Source organism: Vigna radiata, chromosome 1 (assembly GCF_000741045.1).
Source record: "Vigna radiata var. radiata cultivar VC1973A chromosome 1, Vradiata_ver6, whole genome shotgun sequence".
Lineage (NCBI taxonomy): Eukaryota > Viridiplantae > Streptophyta > Magnoliopsida > Fabales > Fabaceae > Vigna > Vigna radiata.
The window spans coordinates 4,560,857-4,584,603 of record NC_028351.1 but is presented as its reverse complement, the minus strand read 5'-3'; the positions used below and the strand labels follow the sequence as shown (position 1 = coordinate 4,584,603).

The following is a 23,747-nucleotide window of genomic DNA, read 5'->3' as shown; positions in this document are numbered from 1 at the left end:
AATATGACAATAGTAATAATAACGACATCATTTATAACGAAAATGATAATAAAAGATAATAAAGGTAAGAAAACATGTTGGTTATAAATTTATTAATTAATATAATGTTGATTTTTATGGATCAGTACACCTGTAATCAATACGTAACCATTTCACATTAGGTTACAATAATTATAATTATAATAGTAAGACATTTTATTGTAATTATAAAAAATTATATAATTTAGTCAACTGATCATCATATTACATCAAAACAAAAAAAAATAACTTTTAAAGATTCAGTTAATTAATTTAATAAAATAATTAATGTAATGTAATTATCTTAATTACAATAATTATATGTTTTTATGATTTAAAAACTAAAGACATTTTTATAATTAAAATCTAAACATTAAACTAAATATGAAAATATCTACGCCTAAAATTATATGACATGTAACGAACTAGTAGAGTATCTTATAAATGAATTAAGGGGCAAATAAGACAATTATAAAAGGGAAGGAAAATGAAAAATAACAGAAGAGAGGCAATCAAAAGATAAAAAGTAACAGGCACTACAAAACCTCACGCCACTTTGTCCTTTCGTTTTTTAACTCTTTGCTTCACAGTTGCGTTGCGTCTCGCCGAAACCCTTGCAGCCACTATACAATCCCTATCGCCATGGGTATGTTCTCTTAATCTCATTTCCGATATCGATTCCTTTTCCTCTTTTTTTCCTCAATCCATCCTTTCTTTCCTTTAGATCTGCATGTTCTCGCTTTTCGTAGATCTTTGACGGTTAACTCTACCGATCGGCGACAGTCACCGCGATTTTCTTATGCTTTTCTGATTTTCTTTCTGCTTTTCTTTCTGCTCAAGTTCAATTGATTGAGTTCGACTTGATGTTCTATTTTACTCTTATGAATATACTGTAGTACTTTGTTTATATTTCAATCTTATTAACTCTTGGCCCTACGTGTGGAATTTGATTGTAGTAAGCTGAGTTGCATGCCGTGGTTTAGTTTCTTAATTTATAGTTCTTTTGGTTTTCTTTCACGCTATAGAATTATTTTAGCAAACTAGTGAATTCTTGCTTTTCTTGAATAAAACAAAAGCTTTCTGCTTCGAGGTTATAAGGAATTGGAGATTAGAGGAAAAATTTATGTATCTTTTTGTTTGAATGATAGATATTGAGGAGGATATCCGTTCTTTACAGCTTGAATCAGCAGGTAATCCACAGGCTACTGTTTTTTTTTTTCGTATTTATTCCTTTTAGCTTGTATTTGTACTGTTTTATTTTAATCTATTTTTTTTTCATTGTTGGTTGTGAATTTGTGATAAGCAGAAGACAATAACGGGGTGGTAAATCCTGAGGATGGAAGGCCGGAAGAGGTTGAGAAATCTGATAAGATGGATGAAGGTTGGTTATAAGGAAGTGGTTGATTCTGTATTCATATTTTATGGAAAATAAATCTCATCAATTCTAAACACTTACGTAGTTGTACTTCAAGATTCTTCGTGGTTGTAAAAAAATGTTGTCATTTTTATTCTTTGTCCTGAAATCAACTTATTTCTACTTCTTACGATTATTAATGTTATGCACCACAGCACCTTCCATTCCATCTTAACTTCAATCGTGTATGAACTGTCTCTTGTTTGGTAAGGTTGTTTTGATATAGAAAGTTATTATCATAATGATGCTCTTAAAAAGTATTGTAGAAGTCAGAAGAGGAATTTTTGTTCCTCTTTCCTTCCCTTTTTGTCAGGTCCCTTGTTATGCTCCTGTACATATGGTGATTATTAGTATTTTGGTTATATCAGCTTACTTCTTTGAATGAATGTTGTACGATTGGTATTTGTAGTGTTATCTATGGTGGATGCAAAATTTCCACCATATAAACAGGCCATAGCAGCCCATGGGACCGCCATAGTGGGCCTCCAATTACAAATTGCCTATGGTCTCTTTCAAAAATTACGCCTCATCATTTCACCTTGATGCTGCCATTTAACAACACTAGGTAGTCATAATACACATAATGTCACAACATAGTTTCATATCAAATAAGATCTACTTTGTCTTGCCCATGGCGGAAATTTTTCTGAATTGTATGCAATTAATTAGTTGGCCCACTTTGTGAATGCAATCATCTGGTTATATTCTGACCATTGAAAAATGATGATTGAACAATTTCGTACCATCTATCATTAATTTGATTGTTGTATTGATCGTTTCACTTTCTAGATGCCTATATAAGTTAACGATGGAGATTGGAGGGCATCATATAATAATTTCATCTTGGTATTTTCAGATCCTAAGCAAGAGGTTGAAGCACAGGCTGTTGAACCTGAGCCAAAAGGTATAGGGCGATTATTTAGTTTCCAAGTATGCAATTATATACATAGTTTGCATTTGATTGCTCATTCAGCATTATACAGCTCATTGTCAGTAAAGATGAAAACTTCTATTTTCGTGTGATCACTCCATGACTTTGATTTGCAGTGAAAGATAAGGAGGTTCATCCTGTTCAAGAAGAAGAAGAGGAGCCAGAGACAACTAAAAGGCACTTGAATGTGGTGTTTATTGGCCATGTGGGTAAGTTGAGTAATTCCACATGATTCATCAGTACGAGTTACCAGGTTTTCTTTATGTGATCTGATCAACCTTAAACATTTGACAACCATCCGCTTGCTTAGGAGTATCAGGCATTGTATCTACCTTGTGCATTATAGAATTAAATGGCCATTTAGAAGTTGACCATGAACTAGAGGGCGTTTGTTGCCTCTGTTTTCTGGTTATCAACTTCTTCGGTGTTTTTCATTTTCATGGTTTAATTCTACTTGTATTCATGTGGTTATTGATCTATGATTCATTAGAGTTGGACTAACTTGGAGAACAATTTTTTATGCTTTCTAGTTGGGTACACTTTTGATTATAAGCTGGTTTGAGCAGAAAAGAGGCTAATCCGAACACATACTAAATTTGCAAGATGATAAATACACGTACAGTCTTATCATTGTAGTCCATGAGGAAAATGTAGGGAAAGTCAATTGACTCACATCACACCAGCAATAGGGCCTGGTTGGAAGGGAATATGCATGAGAATTTTTTTTGTAACTGCCTAAACATATGTTATCTGAGTGGAGTGAGGACCAGGAAGGCCCATTCAGTTAGGAAGTGCACTCTTTTTTTATAATCTTCTTATGTAAGTTATTTATTTCTTTATATCATGTTCTAGATGCTGGTAAGTCTACAACTGGAGGCCAGATACTTTTCCTCAGTGGTCAAGTTGATGAACGGACTATTCAAAAATACGAGAAAGAGGCCAAGGACAAAAGTCGAGAAAGTTGGTAAGCTCATTCACTTTGTTTTTTGATTAAAAGTGTCATGTGTTCCAATGCTGAATTGTTGTCTCAATCTATTTATCGCAACTTAGGTCTTAAGGTCTTATGTATGGTGTTCAGACTAATTTACTAACACATGTTTGAGTTGGCTTGCCTTATTGACCCATTCTATGTTAAATGTAGTCTGTTCTGCTAAGAGAAAATTTTGTGATGGGTATAGTAATCCAAACAGAACATTCAATTAGGACTCTTGTGGATTTATGTTTCTTTTGTATTTGACTTTTCCAATTATGTTATGAGACTGTTTGCCTATGGTTGTCTCAATGTCACATTAAATAGTAAATAAAAATTTAGTCTGTCCTGCAGTTTGCTTTTGCACAGAACAAATTCTTATGAAGGGTAATGAATCCAAACATAACATTCAATTAGGACTTGTGTGGATTTATGCTTCTTTTGTGTTTGACTTTTCCAATTATGCTACGAGAATTGTCTTATGTGATCTATAATGTGCATACTACCTTAAAATTTTATTTCCTAGCAACCCAATAGCCGCAAATATATATGTTAAATCTTTCTCTCGTGATGAACTTTGTGGCATGCTAATTTAAATTTCTTCTTCATCCAGTTGGATGATTTTGGAGTTGGTAATTGTCCATTACTTAATACGTTCTTATGTTTCTCTAAAATAGTGGGTGAAACTTTGCACGTTTTCAAATGCTATTTTGTGTTTTATCTATTTGGTTATCATCTTAAAAGAACCTGGGTGCTTTGTTAGCTTTTGTGTTTTATTTATGATTGTGTAGTATTAAGGTGTTAAAACTATAAGGGCATATGGCCGATTTGGTCTTCAAGATATTACATTCTTTTTATAGAAGTTTTTGTTTATTTTTGGGGAAAAGGGGTATCTTTCAGCTTAATGAATATAACCGATACTGATGTGTTTCAAATTAATAATTTTGAATTTGATATGCTAGGTATATGGCTTATATAATGGACACAAATGAGGAGGAGAGGGTAAAGGTACGCATAAATTTGCTGATGAAAACTAACTGATTTGTTGCTTTTGATGTAGTTTTTGCCTTCTCTTCTTAATTGTGTGGATTCGATTAGTATTTATAATTAGGGTAATATGGTGACAATCGCAGGGAAAGACAGTTGAAGTTGGAAGAGCACATTTTGAAACTGAGACAACAAGGTTTACTATTTTGGATGCACCTGTGAGTATCTGCATTGCGTGACTCCTCACATCACTTTTCTTTATTGTGGACATGCATATTGCCTAAAGTCACTCTTCTATTTTGAACTACTCAGGATTTTCTGACAGATATCCCTCCCTTGATTCAATTATTTCTCTTGAAGATTCCCACATTAATAGGAGTAATGACCAAATTCTGTTATGTTAGAGGTTTTCTAATAGTTAGGTGTAAAACTTACCTTACAATTTACGATCCAATTTTGTAAAGTTGAGTTAGGTGTAAATCCAGAGATGGTATCCGAGGCTATCCTAGAGTGGTTTGTTGTGCTTATGGTCATATGCTATTGGCCGGCAATTAGACAACTCCTAAATATCTAAACACATACTTGAGATGTCTAGTCAGATTTTATAGAATTGAGTTAGACTTAAACTTGTATTTTAAGAATTTTGATTTTGTATATTTTATGATAATTCAACTATTTTATGTCTAATCTGTGTTAACAAATAGTACTGAATTACAATGCTTTTGCAGGGCCACAAAAGCTATGTTCCTAATATGATTAGTGGTGCATCTCAAGCTGATATTGGAGTTTTGGTTAGTTGATCTGTGGTGTGACTGTGTCCTTGATTTCTAGTATGTGCTTCACAACCATTTGATAATAGACCTATCTGTGCTTTATACCTATCAATTAGGTTATATCTGCTCGGAAGGGAGAGTTTGAAACTGGATATGAGAGAGGTGGACAGACTCGTGAGCATGTCCAGCTTGCAAAAACGCTGGGTGTGTCTAAGCTGCTTGTTGTTGTTAATAAAATGGACGAACCTACAGTGCAGTGGTCAAAAGAAAGGTTTTATTCACTTTTTTGCTGTATTCACACTCGTCCTTTCTGTGCTTATATGTAATTATAATGAGAGTCCTTGCTGGTGGTATACCACTAGGTATGATGAAATTGAGTCAAAGATGGTTCCATTTCTAAAGCAATCTGGGTACAATGTCAAGAAAGGTAAACTGTCTTCATTCAATTGTTTGAGAAGAATTTGAAATTTCTGTTTTCTTTTGTTTTAATTTATCTGCTTTTGAATTGTTGGATGCTGGTGTGAATGTGAATGTGAATGAGATTTATAATGGGTGGGTTGTGTAGCTTTTACATGGAGAACATGCTTTATATAATAAAGAATTTGATGGGGGAGGGGACTGATTGTCATATTTACTTCTATAGAGTTGTCTTGCATAATAACTGTTGGACCTTGTGACAATTTGAAAACTCCCGATTGTTTGTTTGCTTGAAATGTTGAGGAGGTTTGAGATCCTGGGTATTAAGTTCTAAAAGGACGATTTTTTGAACCTAGTACATGGAGTGAACACCTATGTATTTTTTTTTCTATTTAGGAAACAATTAAGATTCAAGGGCTTTTAGGTTGTTCAAAGGTTTTTTTCTTTCTGTTTCATAGGTTATATCTATGGTATAGGATTTGAAAAGCCTATTATGAAAATGGACTTGGAAAGCCCTGTGTGTTAGAAGGAATTGCTTGCGTATTGGCAATTTCATATCTTTGTGTAGATGTCAACTAGTGTAATGAATTGTGTAAATAATTTATTTTACTAACTGTTTATTCAACAGATGTCTTGTTTTTGCCAATATCTGGTCTAGCGGGTACAAACATGAAAACAAGGGTGGATAAAAGTGTTTGCCCATGGTGGAATGGGCCTTGCTTGTTTGAGGCCCTTGATGCTATCGAAGTTCCACCACGAGATCCCAAAGGTCCTTTCAGGTATTGCATTTCTGACCATCTTGCCCCCAGGTCCTTTATATATTTTTTTACTTTTTTTATTTTTGAAGTTTGACTTCTTTGCTAAGAGGAGGTTCTGACTTGCGTAGGATGCCCATTATTGACAAATTTAAGGACATGGGAACTGTTGTTATGGGCAAAGTTGAATCTGGTTCTGTTCGCGAGGGAGATTCTTTGTTGGTCATGCCAAATAAGGTAGTTCTATTAATTTTCTTCTTGGGTTGTTGTGGGCTGTCTTTCTTTTCATTTATTCTTTCTTGAACATGAAATAAGTAACAACTGCAGGATCAAGTAAAAGTTGTTGCCATATTCATTGATGAGGACCGTGTTAAACGTGCTGGACCTGGTGAAAATTTACGGATTAGATTATCTGGTGTTGAAGAAGAAGACATAGTAACTGGATTTGTCCTGTCTAGTGTTGGTAAGGTTTATTGTTCCCTCCACTTGAAAATTTTGGGAAATGTGTCTTGGTATTACAATTTGGAATATATTTTTTAATTATTGCTGTCAACACTGTAGATATTTTTTCAAAGGGGCTAGAAAGCATAATTAATCCATAATTTCAGGCAATGTTTGAAAACTAGTTTGTCTCATTTCATTTTTTTATATCTGATTCCATTATGACGAGTTTAGCCTTGTTAAATGTATTGTGCCATGAGATTTTTCATACCAATGTCCTATCTATTGTGGAATTTATAAGCCAAACTAATTGTATTGTTTTAAGCTGGACTTGGATACCTTTGGATAAAATATGGCAAGTATTTAAAATTTAGGTTACACATAGTCTATTAATTATATTGATTCAGGAATGGTGTCAGATAGGACCCTATAAATTAAATTTAGATCCTTTACATTTATTATATTGGGTTTTCATGTGGTTACACTTTTACTGGCTGATGTTTTTATGTGGTCTGTTTTTTTCTTTTTGCAGCTAATCCAATACCAGCAGTTACTGAGTTTGTTGCTCAGTTGGTGATCCTTGAATTGCTAGACAATGTATGCATCCAATTTTTTTCATCCTTGGCATTTGGATGTTCACTTTAGTTTCTATATTATTGATTGATGACATTATTTTTGTATAAAATCTTTAGGCTATTTTTACTGCTGGGTACAAGGCTGTTCTGCATATCCACTCTGTGGTTGAGGAATGTGAGATTGTTGAACTTCTACAGCAAATTGATACAAAGACAAGGAAGCCTTTGAAAAAGAAAGTTCTCTTTGTAAAGAATGGCGCTGTTGTAGTGTGCCGTGTTCAGGTGCATTTTTTGGCGTTACGAATTTAGAAGCTAATTTCTTTTATTTTTTGAATTGTGTTTCTTTACATTAATGAAAAAATGCAATGGTGGGAGTTGTCTCATCATGTGACCTGGAGGTCAAAAGTTCTTGTGGTCGAGGCTGCCTGCTATAGACCTAGTTGGTGGTCTACCTTTCCTTAGCACTGCACATGGCAGGAACCTTATGGTGCTGGACCACCCTTATTGTGTTGCTGTATATGGGCTTTATAGGGCTGTGAAATGCTTTTAATTGATTCTCCAAGTCTTAAATAGAGAGAGGATAAGTTCATCACTGATGGTGGTTTGATTTCTCCCTAATATGCAAGTCTAGTTTCATTTTGTTGTTGGAATTGTACTTACAGGTTAATAACTCTATTTGCATTGAGAAGTTCTCTGATTTCCCGCAACTTGGGAGGTTCACTCTTCGCACTGAAGGTAACTGTTAGCAAATTTGTCTTGTGAATTTATTTCTGATATAAATTCATGTTTAATTCGTATGATGTACTCCATCTTACAGGAAAAACTGTTGCCGTGGGAAAAGTGACTGGTCTGTGAGTTTGTAACAATTTTGACTGAGGTAAATAGTATTTCATATGGATTTTGCTTCTCCTTAAGCTGCTTTCTTTGTAATACTGTTAAAACTTTCACATTCTGCATCTTCTGCTTGTATGCCTAGATTGTCCTTGATATTCTTTTTAGTCTTTTAGCATTATTTTTCAATCATTGTGTATGTTTAGTATTCTTCATTATTGGAAAATGATTTCAAGATAATATAAGGGATCAATTTCTTACGACCTGGGTGCTAAACATTCACGTTTCATTTTCTTATTGCCTTTTTCACTTTTCTGTATTGTAACAATTGTTTTTTCTTTTGGACAGGACGGGAATTCGTGCACAAATTAGTGGAGTGGCAGCATTGAGGCATAGTTGACAGCATCAAGTTTACCATATATTCATTTTGGTATTTGTTTTGCTTTTACTTGGTAGTATTCATTGAAGAGTTATTCATTGCTGCTGGTGCCCATGTACTTGTATACGGCCTAACAAGGCCTGGCTGCTTCAGTGTTTTGCGATTGGCTGGGCTGTTTCGAGCCAGCCACTCTTGAGATATAAATTTGAAATGGATGCTTTTATATTAATCTGCCTTATTAGCTGTGGAAACTGACGACTATTTAATTTTGATAGTGATAATATTATTTCTTTAAGAGTGAGTCATGTTGATGGAATTTTGTTAAACGAGAAATATGCGAGTTGGGTTCACCAGCCTATGATTTATGATTTGATAATGAACAAAAACACTTCAATGCCACGTGGTTGAGAATTGCTATTGGCTTGGCGCAATATTGATAGTACAATAATATTTAGCTAAAGACCACAGAAAGTTAATATCAATTTCATTGGTAGATTTTATTTCTCGTATGTTTTCATCGATTTTTTTTATTGAGCTTCACCTTTAACCATAGTCAATTTATGCAGTTATCTTCACATCACCACTTCTCATAACTCGCGTTCATTGCCACTAGATTGTCCACATCTTAGTGGCCCTATGTTCCTTTTTATTTATTTTTCTTATTGACGAATAATTGTTCCAACTACACCCAATTTTGGCAGAGTTTCACCAATTAATATTGATTTATATTTTTGTTAGGGTTGTCCAGTGAGCTATGTATAATTGTTCGAAGTACACACATTAGGATCAACTCGAAATATTTTAAACCTAATATCGAATTAAACTTTCTTAGAAGAGATACAAATTATTAAATAAAAAAAGAATCACAAAGTATTATAATAATTGTTTTTTCTATTCATAGGAGATTTTTGAAGAACAAAAATTGACGTTATAAATGTTTTAAAAAAAGGTAATTTATATGATAACGGAGAAAGAATGTATTTTAAAGAAAGTTTTTAGCACTTATTTTATCATTGAAGAGGGTAGTTAAAACGTGTGGTCATTAATGTCATGCAGCTCTCACTCGAAGAGAGAGAAAAAACTTGATTAAAATTAACATATTAATTTAAATTATTCAAATTAGAGTTAATACTTTTTTAACAGTGGGGACGGAGTTATATTTTAATAACAAAGTAAGCAATTAAATTTTAATATAATCATTTATTTAATTATATAAATAATTCATATTAGATATTACTTAATTATTTAGTTGAAAATTTTAAAGTATAAGTAAACAATTAAATCTTATTATAATCCTCTATTTAATTATATAAATAATTAATATAGATATTACTTAATTATTTAGTTCAAAATTTTAAGGTGTTATATCATATGCGACAAAAAGAGTTCGTTTTAAATATACATTTATTTTCATTAAATTAAAACTGTAAACAAAAGTTTAAATAACGATAAATATTATTTTACTCGATAAAATGTATTCCCTTCAATTACCAATACAAATTTTGATTCATTTTAATGAGAAAAACTAATTTTTTTGAATAAAATAGTTATTTGAGCTTTAAAATTCTATCTACATATGTATATATAAATATAAATATTATATTATACTTGTTATGGAAGCCAGAAAATGTTATTATACTTGCTAGAAAGAAAAGAGAGTGTGATAGCAAGCGAAGTGAAATTGCTTGATAGAATTAATTATTTAGTTATGATGAAAATAGAAATTTGAGGACCACGTTCGTGAAGAACAGGAGAATAACGACGGTGAAATAGATATGGCCACGAAAATATGCTCAAAACTTGTATAATATAATAAACAAAAATGGTTGAGAAGTGAAGTATTATAGCATCACTTGTAATCATAAATGGCATCGAACTCAATTCACATGTTGTACGTTTCTTCCTTCAGTTTGTGTTTCCCGAATTCATCTCCCTTTCAACTTTCAAAGCTCTCACCACAATTTAAACCTCTGAATTCCATTCCTCTCAGTGGAAAAAAACGTTGCAACGTTGTTCGATTTCCCAGAGAAAGAACAAGGACCAGAGCAACCATTGATGATGTTGAAACAGACCAACTTTCCTCAACACCCATTGTTGAGAATGAGAAAGCCAAAAAGGTACCATCTTACACTTTGGGGTTCCCATCAATGTTTCAAGCATTTTGTTTCGTTTCTTAGATACTGTTGGAAAGTCTTCCGATTGAGTCTCTAATTTTCAGCTTGAATTTGCTTAGGATGTAGAGGAAAGTGTGAAAGTGTTAAAAGATGCAGCTAAGACAAGAAAGGTTGCAGCAGAAGAGGTTCTTTCTGCACTGTCTATCATTGAGAAAGCAAAACTTGATCCTTCTGGTTTTTTTGAAACCCTTGGTGGCAATAAATCTCCTGGGAGGACCTGGATGCTGATTTTTACTGCTGAGGTTAACCTACTTTTTTGGTAGCTCTTCATTTGGCTATAATTGTGTTCCTTACTATGCGTGTTTACGGTCATTTGCACTAAACAATGCCTGCTTTTGTGCTGAATTTTAGAAAAAATTAAAAGGTGGTCGGTATTTTCCTCTCACAGCAGTTCAGAGGTTTGATGCCACTGTAAGTCTCTTTCCCATGAACCTATTCGTTCTTGTTGCATACGTGTCCAGTGTTTGTAGTCAAAATATCAAGTTTGCTTTCATATGTTTGTTGATAAATTTTCAATTTTTCATGTTATGAAAGGTGTGATCACTTTCAATAAATTTCGACCATCACTAATGAACGTGTTAGAAAATGTTTTGCTAGCTTTACATTTCTTGTGTGCTATTGAGTTTTGAACTGATGTTCTTTCTAGCTGGAAAAGCATGGGAAACCTTGACACAAGAAAGTTTGATGGGTGCTAATAAAATGTTTTTTTAATCTTCAGCCTTTATAGGATATTGTTCTGTCTTTCATTTACTAATTCTCTGACCAACATTCGGTGTTCATTACTTCTGAAATTATTAGTCTGTATCTGATGTCAAGTTTGTTTCTATTATCTTTATCAGTTTTCGAATGCGTATATGATGTCAATCATAATTTCCATCCTTTCTCTCATTTCTGGATCTAATTCAATTTTTTTTAAACTTAATTTATTTAGAGAAGAGAGAGAACTGTTAACTTTGCATTGAATATTGTGATGTAGGTACTTTTATCATCTTAATCTATGGCTGTGAAGATTTAGGTTGTCTGGCAAAAGTAGTTGATGTAGCTACTTTTATCATCTTAATCTATTAGCTAAAAGTTGAAAACACTTAGTTTATTGAATTAAAAATGTTGTGTAAAAGTCAAATATTGAACTGGCTAAATAGATATAAAATGACTTAAGAGTACATGCTTATATGATATTCTATACATATACTTTTTTGTTGACAAAAATATATTTTTTGGTAATTAAAATTATAAATTTTAAGCTCTTATCATTGTTTGTTTAAAGTTCAAATATTCAATTAAAAAAAATAATGCAAATAATAAAACAGAGTGTATTTTTAAGGGAAAATCTTTTCTGCAATACATGATCTAATATTAATGGAGGTGATAACTGAAGAACTTTATTTATGTATTGAGGATAAAATGGAAAAAAAAAATGTTATATAATTATATGTTCAAACACTACTTCAAGTACCATCTGAAAAAATGCTAGAAAACAGCGAGATAAGCCTGGTTATCAAATATCTCTATTTTGGTCAAACAATTTCAGTAGCTAGTCAAATGTCAGCTGAAGTAATTTGTCTGTCTTTGAGAAAAGCTGAAATATCTTGTCAAACAGTCTTAGGTGAAAAACTGAAAATCAAATATTGCTCTATTTTCTTTAAGCCACTTAAATGAAGTCAGGGAAATTAGACCTATGAGGATCCCGTGCATTCAGAAAGAAGACTATTGTGCATGTATGAGTTAATAAGGCTTCTCTAAAGTTGTTTTTTGATTGCCTCCTTAGCCCTTTTCATACAGGAAAAGTTGTATTCCTGTTGTCAGTTTCATTCTTTGTAAATTTTCTATATGCCAAATCAATGTCTTTGAATAAAAGCTTGGTGCTTCTGTCTAATTTGGAATATTAAGTTATGCTGATGAATTACTAGGCAAAGAGGATCGAAAATGGAGTATATCTTGGACCCATTGGACAGTTAACATTTGAAGGCAGACTTTCATGGAAAAAGAGAATACTGGCTTTTGTTTTTGAGAACATAAGAGTAAAACTTGGACCCTTTCAACCTCTACAGATCAGTCTAGGAAAAAAGGAAGATAGGGAACCGAACAATAAGGATCCTTTCTTCATCTGGTTTTATGTTGATGAGGAAATTGCGGTTGCTCGAGGCCGGAGTGGAGGAACTGCATTCTGGTGCCGGTGTCGGCGGGTCAATGACTGATTCTTTCTAACTTTCTTTGTTTTGAACTTTCTTTTCAACTTCTGAATTTGGATGGAATGATTCATGTATATATGTAAGCATTTAACTTCTGTTGGAGGTAAACATAATTTTTCTTGTATATTATTGTATAGTTATATTAAAGTTCGTGTGTTTCATGATATTACTGATGTTGGCATTTGTGAAGAAAGCATTGTTCACTAACTAAAGGAAGAAAAAAGGAATTTGAGAAGTTGGAGAATAGGAGGAAAAGGAAGATTCACCACCAGGTCTGCTTACATAATTGAACAGGTTTCAGAATGTGTTTCATTCAAAGAAATTTTACTCAATGCCATGACAAAAATCACTTAAAATCTTTACATAATAACATAATTTGTATGATTTGAAAATAAAGTTAAATCTAACTTATTTTCATAAAATCAAATTGTAAGATAAGGATTATCTCCCCTTATATAATATATTAACGTAATCTTTAATCAATATAAAATCTCCGACAATAACTGGTTATAGTAGGTGGAGGGTGGTGTTGTTATACTTGAATTGGAGTTGAACGACCATCCAGAATATGATTGCAAGACCAACAATGGCTACTAGTGCAACCAAAATGGCAGCTTCTTCAAGTTTAGAAGTGATTGTTCTGCAGCAGATTTTGAGGAAGTTTTCTTAAATCAGTATTGTGAAAGGTTTAAATTTTATATTTTCGGATGAAGAATACCGAAACAGTTAAAGCCAATCACACTGTAATGTATTTCGGATGATGAATATATTCTTCATAATAGTTCTAAAATTTATAATACTGAGGTTTGTAATATAATTTTATATTATATTTTCCAAAAATATAAAAGTTATAAAAGAATATATATAGATACAGGAAGAATTGGCACAATGTCTTGATGATGATAACATTTCTCCTCCAACAAATATGCACAGACAGGCTGAAAAGAAAAGAAAAGAAAAGAAAAGAAAATAATGGGACTTAGTAGAGCTGAGGTACCCTTTTAAGGTTCAAATACATATGTATATATGACTGACAAGTTTCATTGGCTTTTCCAATAACAGCAAATTCTGATACGACATTTACAAAATCTTGCATTCATAAATCTGCATAAATGGTGTAGGTAGCTGCAGTGAGTAGCTTAGGTATGTAGCTTTTCACTTGGACATGCAGTTGAATTTTTGTACCAGACATGAATGCAAGAAATGTTCCTTAGCATAACTAACAGCAAAGGAATGCAGATGGTATTTACTTTGGAAGTTTGATATCTGGATTTCTCATAGTTTTGAGCCACATGTCAGCAACTATACGTGAAGAAATGCTCCACAACAGTTCTTGTTCCTTGGATGATGTTTGCTTCCCTTTCTTCCCTGCCTTTCCCAACCCATATGCAACCAACCACTGCATTGCAGTAAGTCTTTGCTTCCCACTGTCCCATGCATTCTTCTTTATGGTACTCTCCAACTTGAAGCCCCCCACATGCATGCTCGTCACCTTGAACCTTTTCTCTTCCTCTTTCCCCTTTGTGTCAGTACTTGTTGCATGAATCAGCACAATCACAGGTCCCCCAACCCCTTCATAGCGTCTCAATGGATCCCTCAATTGGGCAACCAACAAGAGTGTCACCTTTTCTGGTTCACCATCAGAACCTGCAGTACTTTTGTTGTAACTTTGGTCTCTGATCCATTCTTCAAGTGGAATAACTGAAGCCAAAAGATCTTTTCCACCATCTACTTTCTTTGCAGAAATATCAAACGGGGCTTCTTCATCTGCCATGTCAGCTTGAATTTTCAATGCTTCAACTGTCATGGACTCAACCTTTTGCATTGCAAACGCCAGAAGCTTCTCTGCAGTGAGCGGCTCCTCCTCAACATTCCAAAGTCCTGTGGCTATTCTCTCTTTCCTTCCTGAGCTCATGGCACTTCCAATGCTTCTCAAGGAAGAAACTATCCGAGCAGCACTGGAGCTGGCTCCTTCCTTTTTTCTTCCTTGTATGATGGCATTAGCAATGCCTTCAAAAGCAACCTGTTCTGCAGTTTTGCCTATTATTTCATCTATGGGCATTAAGGCCAAAACCTTGGAGCTGAGCTCTTCAAAGCCAATCCCTGCCAATTTCTGAAAGAACTCAAACCCTGTCAAGGATTGATGTGATGCTAGCACATAAGGCCTTGAGATCTGCATGGCTAGCTTCGGAGTATCTTTTCTGGCTACAGCAATGTCCAGAGGGTTCATGGAAGTCAAGTAGCCTCCATCCCTTGTTTGAACTACACAACCCAATCCCTTTCCAAGGTCAGGAATATACACTTTGGATTCTCCATCTTCAGCAGAAGAATCATCGTGTCCTTCAAGATGAAGAGGCGGAATTTCAGGTTGATCGAAAGAGTAAATACTGTTGTCTTGATCCTCAAGCATCTGAAGAAACTCCCTTGTCACAGTTTCTTCATCTGCATCTAGCCTCTGTGGTTCTGTCTCTTCCTCTATTTTCGTAAACTTATCATCTTCTCCCATCATAGACTCAAGAGCTTTTATCTGCTGAGCAATTGAATCAAGCTCGGTCAATCTAGTCAGGTGTACATGATCAAGTACCACTTCCTTGACAACTTCACTGGAAGCTGATTCCTCTTGTACAGGTTCCTCAGATTCCTCTTCTGCATTTGCTTCCTTCCCTTGAACCTCTACTCCTTTATCCACAACCTCGAAATCTGGAAGTTCAAAATCCTCCACCTGTTCCTTACTACGTTCATCAACTTTCTGCGCAGAGGAAGAGGAATCCTGAACCGGGTTTGGATCATCAAGGTTCAAATCATCCATTCCTTGAATATCCTCTCCTATTCTCGACTGTGAAGGAGTCCATGCATCATTTCTATTTGCCATTCTAGGACTAGACATGCTGAATGATGTCTTGGATTGTTTACGAGCAAAGGAAGAGAAACCGCCAAGCTTGCCAGAGCTGGACTTTGAATTCTCCACTTGATTATTGTATATATCAATTCCTCCATCTTTCTCCATGATCTGGAAACCCAGTTTGAGAACAAGTTCTCCTCCTTTTGCCTTCCCAGATAGGTCAAAGCTTGTGTCCCATTGCTTCACCCGGGTGCCTTGTTGGTTTTTCTCAATGGATTCTCTTATCAGCTCACTCAAGTCCACTGAGTTTCTTCCAAAATCTAGCTCCTTAGCATCAACAGCAAAAAGGTATATCCAAAAGGGGCGTGGCTCAAATTTGATCTGCTTTCCAGTGCCTTGGTTGGAGGTGTGATAAACATGACACCTAATGAAAAGGGTCTCTTCAAAATCTGCAGCTCCTTGTGCAACCCTTGATGGCATTGTCTTAACAGCACCATCCTTTGTTTCCTTTTTTCTAACACAAACGGATAGTCGAAGTCCATTCATGGAAGAAGGAAGGCCTTGAGCTGTGACCACTTCAATAGAAAACAAACAGCTAAGTTTCTGCATTCCAATGTGAGATAAAGCCCGCATAGGCTTCCACTTCCAAATCCCTTTCTTATCACTGTCTGAAGGAGTTTTTGATATGTCATCAAGCTTTTTGGCTTCTGCCTTGGAAGTAGCATCGTCAGGCTTTGGTCTTGATCGCCATGGGGACATGGACATGCGCCGCAGCCGACCTCTGTTGCTGCCTCCATCATCATCTTTGGCATCTTCAACAGGTGGAGCTGAATTTCTTGGCAGCACAAGAGAGGCTGTTCTTCTGGTTGTGGTGGTGTGCTGTTTGTAAAGGGATTCACTCAAAGCCTCTAGTTCTTCAAGAAGTTGTGCATTGGGGTTGCTCTTGGCATCTGCCATTACTAGTGAGTGAAGAAAGAGTTGCTGAAATGAATGGTGATGATGATGTTTAATAAGATAAGATGCCAACATAGTTGGAAGGACCATGCAGTTTATATGATGATGATGGCTACTTCTTTCTGAACCAAGAAAATAGGATGAATTGTTTGTGGAGGATAGAGGATGAACGGTGGCATTGCATTGTGGCCTAACGAGTAAGACAATTTTGACAATGGCTTTCTAATAGACAAAATGGTCCCAGAGAATTTAATGTTGCTTTGTCCTCATTGTTCGCAAGTGCCAAGTGGCAAGTGACAGGCTTGTTGTTCAGAAAGTGAAACTTACCCTGCAATTTCATAAGGGAATTGAGCAAATCTGATCAATTATGAATAAAAACGTTGCAGCATGGAGATAAGGAACATTTTCTGGTATCTTCTTTTTCATTTCTTTTAGGAAGAACTCAATGATTATTTTTGTTTTTGACCACGTTTTCTTAGCCATCTTCTCATAGTTTATGCTTATTGCACTTACGTGCTGAAGCCTAACTAGAATCAATTTTTCACATGTCTCTTTCAACTGTCATATAGATCGATGCTGCTATATTTCTATTTCTGAATGAATTAACTGAAAACAAAATGAAGAGTGCAAGAAAAATATGGTATAGATTCTATAGAATTAGATGTGAGTAAAAGTTTCGAACTCAGCCTCAAATTTGTCGAATCACTAGGCTTGTCTGTGAATAAAACAGATATTAGATAGTTTGTGTCCGAGATTCTGATGTCAAGCTTCCTAGTCCTTTTGGTATTAGGCACATAACAACACCAGAATGTAAATACTACAGACATTCTTATAACAAAACAATTTCTGTATATTCTCGCAAATTTTGCATTGATTCTATGATTAATCTCCGAAATTTTGAAGAGTTTTTATGAATATAAATACTGTTCAATCTTCTCATTAAACAGCAAATACTCATCTGAACTCAGAAAACTAAAATTCTGTCATTCTTTTATCTTCTAAAGTAGCCATAATGACTAATGCAGATTTTCTTGAAGCTTCTTGAACTCTTGCTTCTAGGTCCATCTATTTAATGATTCATCTGTCATTATTCTGTGAAAAAAGAATCACTAGCTCAAGAGCATTTTTTTTATTAGATTAATAATAATAATAATAATAATAATAATAAAAAGGTAAGCACAATGAATTTGATTCCTAGAGAAATTGCTAACAAAAACGAAACTAAGCGCAAACAGTGGTAGATATTTCCCTTTTCACACATATGCATTATATTTTAGTTTTAAAAATTAATTATACTTATTTTTAATTATTAAGAGAGAAACTATTAAAGTGATGAAAAAGACAGAACTGTCGAGATTAACTTTCATGTACAAAAAATTTCATTTGGTATTTGTGTAATTTCTCTTGCCCATTACACATCCATGGACCACCCTTTGTCCACAGAGTTTTCTCAATCGATGGAAACCAACAAAACAGTATGATTTAGGAGAATAGAATTGTCAAATTAATTAAAGTCGCCACCTTCTCAAATTAATTAAAAATATAATCATGATTTAATTAATACTAAACCTCCTTCTATTTCTTTATTAATTCTTTATGACGCTCTCTCACGCTCCCTGTATTCGCTTTTACTTTCAGGTTTCAGCCACTGCTACTGTTTTCAGTTCTTCGATTTTCATGTTTCAACAGCTTTCTTGTTAAATTAAATCATAAACTTTACCCGTTTTCTGATGTAACCCTAATTTGATCCAAATGACCCACTTGTAAATTCTCAATTTTTAATTCCGTTTTGTAAGAACTTCAACTCCAAAGTCTGGGACAAACAATGGCAGCCCCGGATCCGTCCAAAAAAGTGGCTGATAGATATCTGAAGCGTGAAGTTCTTGGTGAAGGTACCTATGGAGTTGTGTACAAAGCCATTGACACCCACGTAATCCCCCGAAACTTTCTTCTTCAATTATGCGAATTCGAGACTGAAGAGTCAATTTTTCCCCTATTCTCTTTTAGGGTTGTGAGAATTAGGTCTTTAGTTTCACTTGGTGCAAAGAAAATTGCTGAATCGGAGTAAAATAGATATTCGTATGTGGCCTTAGACATGTAGGAAGGAAAGATGCCTTATTTGCTTTGGGTTCCTGACTTTAATTCGAGGTGTTTATTTTAACAATTTGCTTTTGGGGTTTGTTACTTTATCATGTCTGCTTAAAGCAATTATTTAGGAAGAAGCGTATGCTGTTTGTCATTGGGTATGAGGAAGTCGTACTTCTTAACTTTTGTCCAGTGATCGTATGAATATAAGGGGTGAAAGCTGAAAACTTCTTAATTAGTTTCAGTATAGGTTTGGTATAGTTATGACTTTTTCTTTGTGTAACTTGCAAAAATGTATCCAGTAAGCAATTTGTTATGAAAGTGATAATACTATTATGATGTGGTATTCTTATAGAGATGGATTCATTGTGTTGACAGACAGGACAGACAGTTGCAATTAAAAAAATTCGGCTTGGCAAGCAGAAAGAAGGAGTAAATTTTACAGCTCTTAGAGAAATAAAGCTTCTTAAAGAGCTTAAGGATCCTAATATTGTTGAATTGATAGATGCATTCCCACATAAAGGGAATTTGCATCTTGTGTTTGAATTCATGGAGACGGACCTTGAAGCTGTCATACGAGACCGAAATATTTTTCTTTCACCGGCTGATACAAAATCTTACCTTCAAATGACGCTAAAAGGTCTTGCTTATTGCCACAAGAAATGGGTTTTGCATAGGTACCATATTTTTTTTTTGAGTGATTGCTCGTTACAATGTTGTTACCTGACGCAAGTTCTGAGTTCAAAAGTTTGCTTTCACATTTTCAGGGATATGAAGCCAAATAATTTGTTGATAGGATCTAATGGACAGCTGAAACTTGCAGATTTTGGTTTAGCACGGATGTTTGGAAGCCCACACAGAAGGTTCACTCATCAGGTTCGCTTCTTTTCCTACAATACGTGAACTTCAAAGTCAATTCATTCCGTTAATGATCCTACTTGCTGCCAATTATTTTGCATTAAGTAGTGAAGTTTCCTATAATAATTATTAGAGTTTGCAGAATTGGAAAGTAATATACCTTATAGTCAGGCATGACTTATATGATGATTTAGTTTGAATTTGAAGCAATCCTTGGACCGTAATTAAGCAAATATTTACCTTGAAATCTGTGTTATTATTGCCTGAACAAAAGGTGAAGCCTAGGACAAAATGGTTAGGTTGTTGCCTTGTGATTTGGTAGTCACAGGTTCTAGTCATGGAGACAGCCTCTTTGCACACAGGATTAAGGATTCATATGCATATATGATATATCTAATCAAACCCTCTACCCACCTAATGGTAGGAACTCATGCATTGAGATGCCCTTTCTTACATTGCTTTTAAATTTAGGAACCGGGGGAAGATAATTGAAGATCCAAACATTGGAGCATTGAAGTGGAAGTATACTAAATTCTGCTGAATCTTTTCTAGGATTGTGGTTCTCTATGGTAACTGAATATTGTGGTGACATTCATTGCGTAAAAGTGCTACCTGCATGTTATTGGACATGTTTCATCTAATGTTGTGTATTTTTCACTTTTTATTGGTGGATTGGGTTTATAGTTTCTGTACAGATAACACTTATGCTTATCATATATGCATGAATAGGTTTTTGCTCGGTGGTATAGAGCTCCTGAGCTATTATTTGGTGCCAAGCAGTATGGCTCTGGGGTTGACGTTTGGGCTTCAGCTTGTATATTTGCTGAACTTCTTCTTCGTCGACCCTTTTTGCAGGTAAGAAAATTTTACATGATTGATGTTCTGAAGTAGATGAGCTTTGACATAAAGTGTACTCCATTTATTTGAACATGCTATTGGTTTAACTTTATCAAATAGTTGAAATTAAGTTTTTTCTGTCTGAAAATTTTAAATCATTCAAACTGTTTCTACTGAGCTTGAATATGGCCTGAAGCTGTAGGCTAAGATTTTTGTATTCATTATTTTTATTTAAGCATCCATTTATTCCTTCTCTATATTTTGTGACTAGCTTGTTTTAATACAATTTCCAAGATAGTAAATTGCATTGATTGAATTTCTTCATTTTCATTTTGTATTTAAATAATTAATCATGTTTATTATTGTTTTTTCACTAGTTTGTTACTATCATTTGGTAGGGTACAAGTGACATTGATCAATTAGGAAAGATTTTTTCGGCATTTGGCACTCCAACAGCTTCTCAGTGGCCTGATATGGTATACCTTCCTGATTACGTCGAATACCAATATGTTCCTGCACCCCCTCTGCGTTCTTTGTTTCCGATGGCAACTGATGATGCATTAGATTTGTTATCAAAGATGTTTACATATGATCCAAAAGCTAGAATTTCAGTGCAGCAGGCACTAGAGCATAGGTACCTGCTTTCAGCATCTCATTAAGACGCCAATAAACTTCTTTCTCCATAATTAATCTCTCTTCTTCCACTTTAGGTACTTTTCTTCTGCTCCTCTGCCTTCAGATCCAGACAAGCTCCCTAGACCTGCTCCTAAGAGGGAATCTAAGGCTTCTGATTTCAATTTACAGGAGGGTCCTACTGTATTATCACCTCCAAGGAAGTCTAGGAGAGTGATGCCAGAACGTGATGGGTTTGAAGGAAATTCCCAACAAGCAGATAAGGTTGATGGCGGTTTTGGTGATTTCAGACAGACAACTGATGATAATTCAGGCAAGAATGAATCAGCTCCAATGTCTGTAGATTTTTCTATCTTTGGATTAAAACCTCCAAATAGACCTACAATTAACAGGTATAATAGTATTGATCGTCTAATCAATTCGAAAGGGCCCAATAGTTTGTAATTTTAGCAGAGTCAAACATAAAATTATCCTCCTAAGTTAACTGGTATTGGAAGACAAAAAGGCGAGGCTTATGCAGAGCCATATAAAAAGTATCTTAGCATATTTTTCTAGAACCATATTAAAAGTATCTTAGAATATTTTTCTGGAGAAGTTGCCGATTAACAATGATAAAGTTGTAAGATGCTACAACACTATATGTTCAATGCTAGCACAATATGTTGTAATTCCTAGGTAGTGGAAGAATGTGTCGTTGTTCGTTATCTATTAGTTTCTACATGTAAATGGTGTTATTTAACTTTGGTTCCTTTGTTTTGTTCTGCAGTGCTGATAGAACACATTTAAAAAGAAAATTAGATCTAGAATTTCAACAGCCAGAATGAATATTCTGTGGCCAGCCAAGTCACACAAGCTTATGGAGGATAAAATACATTTGAAGAAAAGTGGTGAATTCTCGATGGCTTGATAGTATGTCATTCTTTATCTCTGTTTCTGTGTGCCGCTGCAACAAATATGTAACTAAAGAAGTCACCGAAGATTATTCGTAGTTCAGATACATAAAAGTAACTGCTATAGAAAAAAGAAAAGCTTAGAATATCACACATTCATTCTGGTTCCGCTTGTACATTTTTGCTCTTTAATTTACATTTTCAGAGAACTTGTATACTTGAGTTCATGGAAAACATTAAAGTGTGAGGGAATATTCTCGAACTGCGCTTGAAAAACAATAAGTTTTGGGGGAACTTCATTTAAACATGAATTTATTATTGAACATAACAAATGTTATTATATTCATGTGGAGGAGTGTGTATTCTGACTGTGTGCTTTAGACAGTTGAATTCCAATTTTAATCTGTTGAATGATTTTAACCTTTACTTTTTGGTGTTTTTTATATTCATTATGGCGGTTGACTCGGTTGATTCAATGGTGATGGCTATAATATTTCTGATGCCTCTGTTTGGGTTTAAATTTAGCTGAAGTTTTTGATGGGATGGGATGTGCATGAAAGAAATTGGTGGGTGTTATCTAGGAGGCTACTTAACTGTATCACAACTTTATTAGTTGAAGATTACTGAAAAACATGTGAGATCTTTATTTCATTGGTTACATTTACGATTTCATGATTTTCAAAAAGAAAAAAAAAATTGATAATAGCGTGTTTGAAAATAAATGTTAACAATTCTTTGTTGAAATCGTGATGAAATTCATTCAGAATTAAATAGTCATTTTGAGTGGTTATTGGCTCTTCCATTGCAATTACAATGTTCAAAAGTAATCTAAATGAAAGTTTCCTTACTCTTTATATTCCATGGTTCTTTCTTTCAGAGCTTTCGTTCCAATAATCAGTTCTATGGCTGCAGGTTTTGAGATCAGCATGATTAAACCTATAACTGTAAATTGGCTAAGGGACCGAGTCGTGCTTCGTTATTGTATCTTGTGCATAAATGATTAAATCCTCCTTCCATAGACAAAGCCAATTACTACAAGTAGTTGTGGAATTCATTTTAAAATAAATATTTGGGTTTTTTTCTTATGTATCTAAGCAAAAAATGGGGTGTGATTTATGTATATAGGCAAAAAAAAAATTAAATCAAACATTTAGGCAAGTCATGGACCAGATGACTTCATACTGCACAACTTTACCTTGACACATCACTTAAAGATGAAGTCAAGTTGTGCATCTCCGAAACGATTTTAGACTCTGATAATTGATTACACAATGCTAAAGTTGTGCAGGAGACGTGAGTTCACCTATAATCGATTACATTCCTTTTGTAATCCATTACAAGAAATATAAATGAACATAAACTTTTTGATAATTGCTTACCATCATGTAATAGGAAAAATAATTCTAATAATTTGATTACAGGCCTTTGCTACTCGATTATTAGAGGATTTAAGTGTTAAAACAATTAGTTTTTTAAGTTATTTATCATGTTGTTTATGATTCTTGATTATTCACTCAATCTTTAAATTAAGTTGTTATATAATTAATAACTTATCCAAATATTTGCATTTGGTTTTAAGAAATCCAAACAGTATAATTAACGTCATTTAATTACATAAATTATATATTAAAATTACAAAATCAATCAACCAATCAAAATTCAAATTAATTTTAATCAATCAATCATAAAATCCATATATTTCAAAATTTAAAACCGCAGGTGACACTTAGACCCAACAACAAAAATACACTCAAAGAAATATCTAGTTTTAATATATAAGTTATATATGAT

At 34.2% G+C, this 23,747-nt stretch overlaps 4 protein-coding genes across 5 annotated transcripts; 3 read left to right on the top strand and 1 right to left on the bottom strand.

The window, feature by feature from the left end:
* The first annotated feature begins 521 nt into the window (after positions 1 to 521).
* Positions 522 to 8,792, top strand: LOC106770717 (eukaryotic peptide chain release factor GTP-binding subunit ERF3A). The gene is made up of 19 exons (XM_014656514.2): positions 522 to 664; positions 1,167 to 1,208; positions 1,325 to 1,399; positions 2,289 to 2,336; positions 2,480 to 2,572; positions 3,216 to 3,327; positions 4,296 to 4,341; positions 4,467 to 4,538; positions 5,049 to 5,111; positions 5,210 to 5,364; positions 5,456 to 5,520; positions 6,139 to 6,289; positions 6,397 to 6,502; positions 6,593 to 6,728; positions 7,239 to 7,303; positions 7,399 to 7,563; positions 7,944 to 8,016; positions 8,099 to 8,158; positions 8,461 to 8,792. The coding sequence occupies exons 1-18, from the start codon at positions 661 to 663 to the stop codon at positions 8,134 to 8,136; spliced, it is 1,509 nt and encodes a 502-aa protein (XP_014512000.1). The 5' UTR covers positions 522 to 660; the 3' UTR covers positions 8,137 to 8,158; positions 8,461 to 8,792.
* Positions 8,793 to 10,229: 1,437 nt separating this feature from the next.
* On the top strand, positions 10,230 to 13,590 carry LOC106770727. The gene is made up of 4 exons (XM_014656524.2): positions 10,230 to 10,608; positions 10,725 to 10,907; positions 11,017 to 11,076; positions 12,576 to 13,590. Exons 1-4 carry the CDS (start codon positions 10,357 to 10,359, stop codon positions 12,861 to 12,863), a joined length of 783 nt encoding a protein of 260 aa, XP_014512010.1. The 5' UTR covers positions 10,230 to 10,356; the 3' UTR covers positions 12,864 to 13,590.
* A 147-nt stretch (positions 13,591 to 13,737) lies between these two features.
* LOC106772325 (protein PLASTID MOVEMENT IMPAIRED 1) lies at positions 13,738 to 17,109 on the bottom strand. Its single transcript, XM_014658691.2, has one exon. It carries the CDS (start codon positions 16,741 to 16,743, stop codon positions 14,104 to 14,106), a length of 2,640 nt encoding a protein of 879 aa, XP_014514177.2. The 5' UTR covers positions 16,744 to 17,109; the 3' UTR covers positions 13,738 to 14,103.
* A 1,060-nt stretch (positions 17,110 to 18,169) lies between these two features.
* Positions 18,170 to 22,382, top strand: LOC106774441 (cyclin-dependent kinase D-3). 2 transcript variants are annotated; one of them, XM_014661439.2, is made up of 7 exons: positions 18,170 to 18,583; positions 19,117 to 19,415; positions 19,506 to 19,614; positions 20,326 to 20,451; positions 20,832 to 21,067; positions 21,144 to 21,458; positions 21,833 to 22,382. In XM_014661439.2, exons 1-7 carry the CDS (start codon positions 18,479 to 18,481, stop codon positions 21,888 to 21,890), a joined length of 1,248 nt encoding a protein of 415 aa, XP_014516925.1. In that variant the 5' UTR covers positions 18,170 to 18,478; the 3' UTR covers positions 21,891 to 22,382. The 2 variants fall into 2 exon arrangements, with proteins under 2 accessions (XP_014516925.1, XP_014516930.1); XM_014661444.2 differs by having other exon boundaries at positions 18,173 to 18,583; positions 21,144 to 21,379.
* The last annotated feature ends 1,365 nt before the right edge of the window (positions 22,383 to 23,747 follow it).